The sequence below is a fragment of the Drosophila simulans genome, chromosome X, assembly GCF_016746395.2.
Source record: "Drosophila simulans strain w501 chromosome X, Prin_Dsim_3.1, whole genome shotgun sequence".
Classification (NCBI taxonomy): Eukaryota; Metazoa; Arthropoda; class Insecta; order Diptera; family Drosophilidae; genus Drosophila; species Drosophila simulans.
This window is the reverse complement of record NC_052525.2, coordinates 17,199,433-17,211,219: the sequence shown is the minus strand read 5'-3', so window position 1 is coordinate 17,211,219 and position 11,787 is coordinate 17,199,433. Positions and strand designations below refer to the sequence as shown.

The following is an 11,787-nucleotide window of genomic DNA, read 5'->3' as shown; positions in this document are numbered from 1 at the left end:
TCAACTTTCAACCCCTGGCCAAGCGATCGTTATATAAGCCACGTCCTGCCTCTCGAAATTCCGTTACATTTTAAGGAAAGGAGTTCCCCTAAATTCAATAACAACATACATTCGAGGAGTTATGCAAATAAACATGGTTAATCCATGAAATAGTGCATACTTTTTGGCTCGTGTAAAGTACAGTCACTTCGTGTAGATATGTACGTGTAGAATTCGAAACTTTACAGTAGAATCTACTGCATGGATGATCTTAAAACGCCTCGATTTATGCAGGGAGTTAATATTATAAAGATAATTGCAACTGGCGTATGCCTCTTTCTTTTAAATAATTATATATTAAACTTCTTGAAGCTACCGAACGTAAACCAAGTTGGTCGAAAGTACTGTGCTGATTTTAGCAGAAGGAATTAACTTGAGTGGACTTATTCAATATAACCAGTTGTTTGCTTAAAAAAAACTTAAAGGTGCTAATAACTAACTCAGTTGCATGGCATTTATAAATATTTTTAAAGCGTTTTAAGACTGATTGCCTTTAAGTGGCACATAATCATTTGGTTTCGATTTTGCAAGACATGAAAGCAAAATTTGTATTGGTGTTCGCAATAGTTAAAGTGAAAATGCCATAACCATTCCAGCTTGCATATTTACATATAGAATGAGTAAGTTTTTCCTGTTTTTACTATTTGGGAATCCCGAAAACACGGAAATATAATTCTCACGATGAGCTTCCGATATTATATGCAAGTTTTAAGAACCCCCAGGCGTCCGAATGCATAGGGTTAAATATCGCCCATGAATGTGATAATGTCCAGCAAGTGCTGATAAGCTCAGAGCAGATCGGATTGCGCTGAGCCGGCAAAAGTATTCGCGTTTGTGGGTTTCTAGGTCTCTATATGGCAGTCCAGTGCAATAGCGTTCTAAGCGCCACCACATGGAAATCGGGGAATCAGAAACAGAAACAGAAACAGACACAATGTCACGACATTGAGATACGGATAATGCATGAGTAAGTTGCCGCCATAGTCACTCACTCAATCATTTACCACACTGAAAGGGAATCAATCGAACAATCGGGCACTTTGTGTCGTTACCTTCGTTCAGCGATGTATCGTTTAACGCCGTATCGAAATGTATGCGAGGCAGTGTCTTCGACTTGTACTCACCTGCAAGTAGTGGAAAAGAGGTTGAAATGGATTAGTTGTGTTAAATGCAAATGCCAGATGTCTACTAGATACTAGATGTTTTGTGTTTTCTGCTTGGTGTTTTGTTTTGCAAAACTCGACCCATTTACATGGCCTGACCTTTGAGCTTGTGCTGTAAAATTCACTTCAATTAATGCAAAATATGAAATACAGACAAATACAGATACAATTGCTAAACATCGCAAGTGGTCGCGGCGATGACAATGTGGGGCACGCTCGTAAATTGAGCAATTGTTGTAGGTGACCCAGGAGTCTGTGTCTGGCATCTCTGGTCTTTAAAAAGAGCCCCAGGCCCCTTGGGTTCCCAGACGAAGGCATTATTATTGTGATTATGATTGTGCCGTTGACACTTTTTCCCAACCAAACACTGCATTATCTACTTTGCGCGGGTCATCAGTCGTAACTGTGCAACTGTAAATTATGCCGCCACACAATTGACTTCAAAGCGGAATGGCCGAACTGACGAACTGCCCAACTGTTCAGCCAATCCAGTGATGATTGTGAATTCTCATTCTCGATGATGTCACATCCGTCTTCCATCCAGCCATCCATCCATTCATCCTCTTGGGCAGAAATGTGATGACAGACACAACGAAGCTGGGGGTTCTCCGATGTGAGTAGACAGCTGAATCATTTCAATTTCTGACTGAGTTTAGTCTTTAACTAAACTTTAACTATATCCTAGCGTACACATATAAAATAAAGTTAGTTGCTTTAAAAGTTGTCTAAAAATGTGTGCCATTTCATACTGCAAACTGACTAAATAGATAGTGCAACATATGTTTGTTTATCCCTAAAGTCATCCATTTAAAGTTTATTGCTCTTTCAATAACCCAGTGATATGCCCCTCAAGTGTTAGGTGTCACATCTACTTACTCCTGCCCGTGGCCTCCAGAGTGGAGGCACCCGATCCTGTCCCAGACACTCGCTCCTGCTCGCTGCCCTTCATCAGCTGCAGCGCCTGCAGTATCTCCACATCGGTGTTCATCGTTCCGTGAATGGGCGGCGTGGGTGCATCATCCCGCTCGCCCCTCAAACAGGAGGCCAATCCCCGACCACGGGGCATTGTGCTCCTCCGCAGTGCCGAAGTCGGCGGTGGCTGCTGTTCCATGGTTCGCGTGGCTGGATTTGGCGTGGAGTTCTGCGAGTTCTGGGAATTCTGGGGGGCAGTGCGCGGCATGGAGTGCATCTTCCTCTGTTGCGGAGTCGTCGAGTTCGCCGTCTGCATTTGCACCTCGTCGCTAATTGCCCGCAAAGCACCGCAATTCATTCTGATTTGGTTAGCTGCTTTTCTATTTGGTATCCTGGCTAAAGTTGCCTTTGCAGATTTTTGGTTTCCGTTGCCGTCGTTGTTTTGTTAATTTTATCATATATATATATTTTTTTTTTAGTTTTTAGTGTTTAACCTTGACATGGTTTCCTGTGCGACAAAGGGGCAGGTATAAATTTCAGATCACAACACTCGCGAAGGGCGAAACACATTTGGCCTGGCTTGGTCGATTTCATTAGGCGTTTTAGGCAGTTTAAAGTTTAAGGACTAGAGTTTTTATTTCAATTAAGCGAACAACATTAGTGTTGCATTCCATTGAAATGTTTTCTTTTCACACAATTACACATATGAACTGATCTCGGACATCCATCCCCATTTCTTTCGGTTAAACAGGGCTGTTTTTCGTTTTTCTTTTTGGGCCCAAACCATCTGACATCGACGGTTTAACTTGGCTTGGTTTCGCTTGCCTGCGTCGGCAATTAAGATTTATGGTCATGGCGTGTTGGGCCCTGTAAGCGCACCCCTACCGGTTTTACCGCCCTCAAAAACGAAAAAAAAAAATAATAATAATAATAATAATCTAAAGGCAGCGACTTTTTTCGGGCCTCTAAATATTGTTCAGCTAATTTTTCCAAGTGGTTTTTCGTTCTTTTGCACACGCGCGACTGCGCCACAAAGGAAAACATATAAATAATATAATAACTATGTATGTATGTATTAGCCTTCAGTGTTTTGGCTTAAATTTTCCTTTTAACTTGTACAATTTTACGCTCGTTGGGCATTGAAACGAAACGGAATTGAAACCAAAACGGAATGAAATGGACATGAAATGTTTGTTTATGTATGAGCAGCTGTGGGTGTTTTTTTTTTCTTTCAGTGGGTGGGGGTTTTACACATCTGATCGAGAGAGAGAGAGAGAGAGAAATAGAGAAATCTTCTGAAGAGAGTGCATAAATTATTTAGCCCCCACAAGATTGTTATTACAAAGTATAAAACAACTAATAAGAAACCATTCAGTTCTAATTCTTGTTTTAAATATTATAGTTGAAAATCTCCATTTATCTGGCAGATAGCTCGACTTTAAAGCCAGAGTTTTCCTCTTAAATGTAGGCGCCAATCGATAAATGCAGGCCAATTAAATCGCCAGCAATCATAATGTATGCAATCAGCCCAAGGCGCTAAAAATCTGTAATGATTGAGGAGCTTTGGCTTTCTCTTGTTCGGTTTTTGCATTTTCCCCTCTGCAAAAAAGAAAAAAAATATAAAAAAAAATAAAGAGAAAAACCGAAAATGGGGTTTTGCTTGTACGGCGGTGTGAATTCTAGGCCTCAATTTTGTGGTTTGCTGATTTCCATTACTGGATTTTCCTCTTGCGTGCGTTTCGCGTTTTTATTTTCGCTTTATTTTCTTTTAGTTTTATTGTTATTAAAATAATTTTCCATATCTGCTTTCAATTGCTGCGTGCCCGAAAAGAAAACTGGTTGCTAACCATCATATTTTTCTAGCAATTGAATTTTTTGTGTGCGTGCTCTGGTGATAAACATAAATTTCGCCACAAAGACTTGACTATTTTTTCATTACTTTCTCCAACGGTAGCGACGACAGACACGCAGCAGCTGTTCTCTAGCTGCCACTCTTTTCCTTGCTACACTGCAAGAAATTTAACTAGATCTATGTATATGTATCTAAGTAAAACTTGACGTTGTATACCATGAATCACTCGAGAAATGTAAATATACATTATAATATATGTATAGTTTTTGGATTTTATATGGATGGATTTGAAGTTAGGTTCTAATAATAGAAAGTAGAAAACCTTTTTGATTCAACATTTCTTTAATCATTAGAAATTACATTTTTTATTTTGTAATTAAGTAGAGATTAGAAAAGAAAGAATAATTGGTGTGTTTCAAAAGCACCTGAATTGAAAAAGTAGAGATGAGATACTCTACTCAGGCCCTAAGATACATTTTCCCTTCGATTTGAGACCATAAGTTTGCCGATTTTCTGCAAGTGTAGGCCTTTATCTCATTCACGCTTCTCTGGTTATTCGAGCGAGTCGCCCACGTTGGCACCTGTGCGCCCAGAACGGGCCGACCGGACTCTCTTTTGTCCACCGTCCACCTTCCATTTAAACGGAAGTGCAAGCCAATGGCCAGAAGTGCTCAGAATTCGATATGCTATATGCTGTATGCCATGGCGTACTATGCACAATATGGTCACATGACTCCTACTCCGCTTCCCTTTTCATTCCGCCGGCGACTGATGATGTTTTTATATGGGAAAAAGAGAAAAACTCCAAACAAAAGCGGCAACTGCAACGGATGCGCCATATAAAGGCAGCATGCAACGCTTCAAGCTGAAAGCTCTTTTTTCTCCATGTGATTCCTTGCTTTTTTTCAATTTTTTTTTTTTTGCTGATTAATGCAGCCGGCGTTGGCGTCACAATGTGTTTGCTTTATTTACGTTGTTTGGGGCTTTTTGTTTTTTGTTTTTCATTTTTTATTTATTGTTTTTTGAGGGCGTCTCGTCCGCATAATGAATAATTTGGCAGAGATGCATTTTTGCACGTCGATGACGATGATGGAAACAACAGCAGCAACAACAAGCTCAAACATCAGCCAACAACGTCAATCCAATCATAGACTTTGCCCAGACTCAACTGATTATATATGCACCAATGCAATACATTGCTCCCCCGAAGACGGGAGGGGGAAGGGGCAGGACCAGGTGATAAGCCACGAAAGGTAAAGACTTGGCGCACTCAAGGTGTAAAGAACAAAACCACAAAGATTCAGTGGAAGATGATCTTCCATTTCCGCCACACCTATGTGATGCCGAGAAATCAGGCTGTTTATAACTTTTCCTTTTTATATATGTATATTAAATATATTATATTATAGTTTAAATGAGATTTAAATACCCACTTCGCAACTTCTTTTGTAGCCCATTTTGGTTGGCAAAACTTTTATGGCAAGCGTGGAAAGCACCCATTCTAGAGAATTCGCTGTTCATTCCCATTTCATTTCGGCGGATAATGATTCCGTTCCGGAGAAGTTCAAAACCGCCCAGAAGCAAGGTCCCACACAAAGCCAAAGCTCATTAGGTTTACGGCTAATATATATATTATAATGAGTATCGCCTTATAATAGGCACTCTGGTGCTGGTTGTCTGCCCTCGTCGCGGGGACGTGGGAAACTTTCCATCCATCCATTCATCTTTTGTCGCATACTGCTCGTATAGAACACCACGCCATCAGAGCGAAACCGGTGTTTTCGATCGCACTTGGGTTATGCAAGCGAAACACTCGCCAAACCAGGCACTCCCATTTCGCTAAGTGTAATTATACGGCTTCTGATAACTTGCGAATTTTTATCAGTTATCTATATACATTATATAGTATATGATATAACAAAGGAAACTATTACTCATTCATTCATTCTCTTTAAGTAAGTCCTAAGTAATATTTAAAATGTGGTACTATCTGTAACTATTTGCCAAATAATAAAGATATTACCCATGCAACCCATGGAACAAAGTAGCGTTGCATCTGAAATGTAATGATATGATACCATCTTCCTCAGCTCGTACAACCTTTTAAATCACATCCAAACAGTTTGTACTGCTGTGTGTGAAATTTTAGATAGCCGTTTTGCCGAGTGGCGGCGGGTTCATGGATCGTGGACAATGGACTGGGTAGCCAGACGACTTGTGTATTGGAATTGAATGAAAAAAGGGCCGTGGGCTCCGTGCGCCGGTCCCCAGGTCATTTCCCTCTGCGCGGAACAGTCAGTTGAGAGATCAGCATCTGACGGAGGTACACAGCGTACGGTAACTAACTAAAGTAACTACAAGATACATCGGGCGCGGAAAGAAAAAATACATAAAATAAGGCAAAAGGCAGAGATCTTAGATTTTTCTATTATGGCATTTCTTTCATCTTCTACTTATTTTTTTTCCATTCGCATCCAAGTGGTGGCCCGCTCGTCTTCATCAACATTTTCATTTTCCAGGCTCTTTTTTTCCTGCTCTTTTCAGTTTACAAACGGCGAATTGAAGTCGCGGCGTAATTGACGTTATAGTGATGAGATGAGATCAAAATGGACCACAATGATTGCGGCGATAATTGCGAGACAGACGGGCACACAAATATTCTTTTGGAGCCACGCACCGCGGAATGATAAATGAAATGTGCCAGGGAAAAGATGCAGCGATACCCGGGAGTTCGGATACGCGGAAAAATCAACTGGTGGAGAAACCCGAGGGGGTGGAGGTTTTGATTCGGAAAAACCACTTCTGAATGAAAAGTGTTAATGTTCCAGGAAAATGAGCATAAGATTCGCCGACAAACTCTTGCAGAAAAATGTTCAAAAATAAATCTATAAATCAAATCTAACATCAAGTTAACCCAATGATGGTTAGATCGATGCACGGTACATGTTTCTATATGATACCATCTTAAATCTGCATAATTTGCACATAAAGCATTCAAATGAACTGCACCCAAAATAGAATTGAAGTGAAGAATAGATGTCTGCAAAGAATTAAGCTGCAAATATGGCTTAAGTAAAGGGTTTCTAATAATTCCGTCAATTATGGCGGAGCTTCGCCATAAAAAAAACAGACGTTCCAAGAATAACGTTAAGAAGCAAGTGCTGGTACATCTGTTTTTGGAGAAGTGTATACAGTAAGTACCCCACCCGTTTTTCAGGTGATTTCCAGAGGGGTGGGTGGGCATTATTGTGTGAGCTTGTGATTCATTCAGAACAATGGCGATCTAATGATGATGATGATGATTATTGCAAACAACAACTAGGTAAACTATACTGACCAAGTCAGAGGGAGGTGGCAAGGTGGCAGTGGGTTGCAGGGGTGTAGATGAACGGGGGTCGTGGTCGTTGATCCACAGTCAAATTAAATTACCAACCAACCACAACGAAGTAACAACGAAAAAGTGAAATTGTTGTTGCTCTCGTCCGGTTGTCATTGAAGGCACGTTTTCGTATTTTCGACGGATATTCGCGGTTTCTCATTTGAAGTGATCAGATAAATAAAGTGGAGTGCGGGGATGGCGTACGTATCTCAATCCCAATAAAGGGAGTTCATGTAAAGGTATAAATACGTGAGCGGGAATGATTTTCATCGCAGATTCGAGTAAAGACATTGAAACCAGTTGAGATACTCAGCAAATATCGTGGGAGCATCGAAGTTCGAAGAAAGCGTTCTAATTTACCAAAATTAACTTAATCGCAGCTTTAAACTGGAACTCCCATATCAGAACATTGATATTTATTGTCAGAAATGAATCCATTTATTATGAAAGTAAATGAATGTCAAGTTAAGCCACCGTTGTATTGTAGTGTTGTGTAGTGAATATTGATCATGCAGATGTTATCGCAAGGGAAATTGTGTTAATTTCTGGTAATTTCAGCGCAATTAGTAGCTGTAAATGGGCTCATAAAAGAGAGCTTGCCAGATCCCAGCGATTACGATTACTAGAGTGCACTTACTAATCTACTGTGCTATTCAGCAGTATATATATTATCCCCTGATGACTGGGGGGAGCCAAAGAAAAGCTATAGAACTATAGAACTTGAATACCGTTATGAACCCGTCATCATCAGCATGCGACTTGCTGTTTGAGCCACTTTACTTTCGCAACAAAACTGAGAAATGGTGTTGTACGGGGAGCGAAAAAAGTGCAGACATATGGCGAAGACAACGCAATTTTCACACGATGAACTTAACTCGTAGTAGCCCCTACTTTGGACCCCCTTTCCCTAGCCCCTCCCCCCACTAAATCTAGCCCCCTCTTCGCTCAACCGATATATTCGTGTCAACATGTGTTGTGTTGCATATTATGTAAATTATTTGCTGGGCAAAAAAAAAAGAAAAGAAAGAGCAGCTAACTCATTGTCTTTGTGCAGAGAAAAACATTCCTGAGTTTACTAAATAATATAATAATAGAATTAACTAAAATAGAAACACATTTTATTTAAAGAGGAATATATCTGTATAAAATTGTGTTAAAATAGTTGTACTTCAAGTTTGATTTTTAACATGCTTTGTCATTCAGAAGCTTTAGAGTTATTCTCCCTATTTTCTCCGAGTGTCTATCTTCCCTCTCTTTCGCAGCCCCAATTGCGGTCTCTTTCGTGGGCTAAGTAGCACCCAATGGGCCATCTCCAGCAGACAGGCCACAACATTGTTGACCATGTTGAAATACATAAAGCAATTTTAACTGTTTTAATGCTTTTTTCACCCTGCAGTGCGAGCGAGAGAGTGAGACAGCGGGTTGGAGAGAGCGAGAGAGGTAGCATAGAGCAGGGGGACCTATGGAGCTCATATTATTTCTGCCTGCTTCCATTTTATTACCAGAAAGAACTGTGTGAACTTGTTGCTCGCGCTTTTCCTTTTCATTGCTGTAGTTTTGTTTAGTTGTTCGTGCGATTATTTTTCCAATTTCTTCTCGTTTTTTTCTTCTTGACTTGCTAAATTTAGAGTAGTGTAGAGAGCTTAGGAAAATGAAAACTTGTGTGTATTTTTGGAAATGATTTCAAACGCATCTCAAGGTGCGAAATAAACAAATTTCTCGCCCGATCTAAACAAATCAAGCGTACCGAAAAATTTCGGTTCTGCTCGTCAAAATGTAAACAAAATCAGCGGGATCGTTTCGATCGTGTTTACATGGGGCCACAGTAACAACAAATATGTGGAACTGATTTGGAAAATACGAAAATTTGCATCGAGCTAAGGCGTATGTATGAATATGACGCTTTGCAGTGACTTCGTAATATCCAAACCACATTGTAAAGTAATAAATATAACAATAAACATGATAATCGAACATTCAAAACACAATGAATCATGTACTGATTTATGTAATACCGACAATCAGCCTAGTATTTCGTTTGTTCGGCTCTTTGGTTGCCAAGAAAATGAAGGGTTTTCTTGTGACCTTCGTTTGGGTCTTCAAATTAAGCGGCATGATCCATCATCGTCTGCTTTATCACTCATCCAGCACAACGATTAGGTTGCTGCCGCCACTTGATTATACAATCGAGTTAATTTGATGTTTCGCTGGCAGCAATTGCCACCATATCCATGTCCATACACCGTGCACCATACACCACACACCATCCATACCATACATATACCATATATCCCATATAGATCGGGGCGTGTCCCGGACCACAGAAAAGCGGATGATTGTACATCCCATACGTTTGTGCATTAGCGAGTGCGATGACGACATCTTTCAAATGTGTGGCAATCCGCGGACGGATAGACAAGTGGAAGATACAGATACAGCCACGGATACAGATACATTTACAGACGGCTCAGCTACGGATACGCAAAATGCCGACAGACAGATAGATTTATGACATATATGAATTACTAACTGTGCCGCTTCGCTAATTGTTGTTATTGCTGCTTGCTTTTTGCCACAGTTATGACTCGAATTATTCAATTTTTAGCAGCAACGAGAAATCAACAGAAACTTCAAAGCAACGGAAATGCAAAAACAACCCGCACTCGTGTGAAGGAAAAGAAAGGCAAACTTCAAGCAATCGAATCGGTAATACCCTTTTCCTAAAAAAAAAAATAAGTATAATCACAAATATAAATATTTAAAGTAACATACATATATAGAGATTCTTAAGACATTTCACCACCATACAGTAGACTCATTGTAAAACATATTTGTTTTGCGCACATGTAGCGCATCGTGCAAATCGCTGTGGCCGAAAGAAAATGCAATTGGCCAAAACCAGCGCCACAGCCAGATAAAAACTGAAAAAGCAATTTCCAAGCGTCCGCCGCCCGTTGCAATGCATTTTAATTTGACTTTAACTATTTGCGCATATAATTAACAGCAGCAGCAGTTAGTACACATAAAACAAACAGATGGAATCTCCCTATTTACAAGGAAATATAAGAAAAATGTGCTAATATGATTTTTTTATGGCAACAATAATCGATTAAAATACCATTCTTTTCAGTTAAATAATATTACAACTTCTTTTATTATAGGTTTCGAATGCTTATGCGAAGCCTATTTTTCTCTCAGTGTATCGCTTGCAACAAAAAACATCAACTGCGTGTTTTTCATTTTGAGTGGAAGGGGATCGCATTGTCTGGCAATTTCGCCCGCAACAATGAGATATATAGCCATATATATGTATGTATATTTGTACATATATCTCGTTGGATAGGCTCGACAACTACAACAACTACAACTGCCAACAGCAGCTTGTTCGCTATAATAACTCAAAAAAAAAAGCTCTCCAATGTGACATGTGCCAGCCCCCTTTCATTCAACCCCCCTCGAAAACGCCGCCCCTCCTTTGGCCATTCAGACAATGCAAATATGAAGCTTTGTTTCCATGAACTCCACCGAACAAACAGCTGAGCTGAGCTGAGAGTGGGGGAGGTGAGGAGGTTTCCCCCCTCCGCAGAAAAACTGGGAGAAAAAACGAGGAAACCGAGTGGAAGATCAGCTGACAACAAAGCAAAGAGAAGGGCAAGCAAAAACAAAACAAAATAGTCGAAACAAAAAAAAAAAAGAAAAAAAAAGCACAAAGATCTCAAACAATTACACACAATTCCCTTGTTACAGTGACTAACAAAAGATGATGGCCACAAATTTGATCGACTGCTGAGAAATCGTAAGGCTAAAAACACTTTGTTGCCAACAAAAGAAAGCTCCTAGGGGGCCAAAACACTGGGGTTATAGCGCTAGTTTCCCCACAATATAACCACCATCAAAATATTGTTGCGAAAAAAAAAAATAACTATGCAATACCTTCACCATCATATAATATCTTTGGGTTCTTCAGCTAGCATTCGTTAATTTTAAAAATAGGAAATATTCGCAAATATATATTTTATGCGCAATTGTTAGCAGCATTTTTTATTCAACTGAGCAGTTTTGTGGGAAATTTTTGTTTTAACTGTTTTGGATCTGAAGAACTTAGGGAATCATTATATATATATCTTCTTTATCTTTACAGTTCTCACAAATCTTTTTTATGATCTATTGTATTGCGCTTTATTATTCGATTAAGTAATATCATATCTTTAGGTTTTGAGTTATCAGTTATTACTTTAAAATGATTCAGTAACTAAATATATATACTTAAATATCATCTGTCACAAATCAAACTAAATTTTCAACACTTTACTTTCAGCTCGTTTTCAATCTGCTCCATTTACGGCTAGCAATAAAAAAAATCACATTGACAAGCTGTTAACCTCAGTTTATTAATTTAGCGAGCAGCAGAACGAACTACTGGCATTCGAAAAAAGGCTCAA

The 11,787-nt window shown here is 39.6% G+C and overlaps 1 protein-coding gene across 10 annotated transcripts in view; it reads right to left on the bottom strand.

The window, feature by feature from the left end:
• The window catches only part of LOC6726297 (ras GTPase-activating protein raskol), a 41,214-nt gene that overhangs the window by 14,127 nt on the left and 15,300 nt on the right, over window positions 1-11,787 (bottom strand). For 4 of the 10 annotated variants that reach the window (XM_039296778.2, XM_039296781.2, XM_039296780.2 and 1 more), the window contains one exon: window positions 1,092-1,163. The exons of 4 other annotated variants lie outside the window; for them this stretch is intronic. In XM_039296778.2, coding sequence (XP_039152712.1) covers window positions 1,092-1,163 — 72 coding nt within the window. Of the gene's footprint in view, window positions 1-1,091; window positions 1,164-2,078; window positions 2,623-11,787 lie in introns of all 10 variants that reach the window. 2 more of the 10 variants (XM_039296779.2, XM_039296782.2) reach the window with 1 other exon arrangement.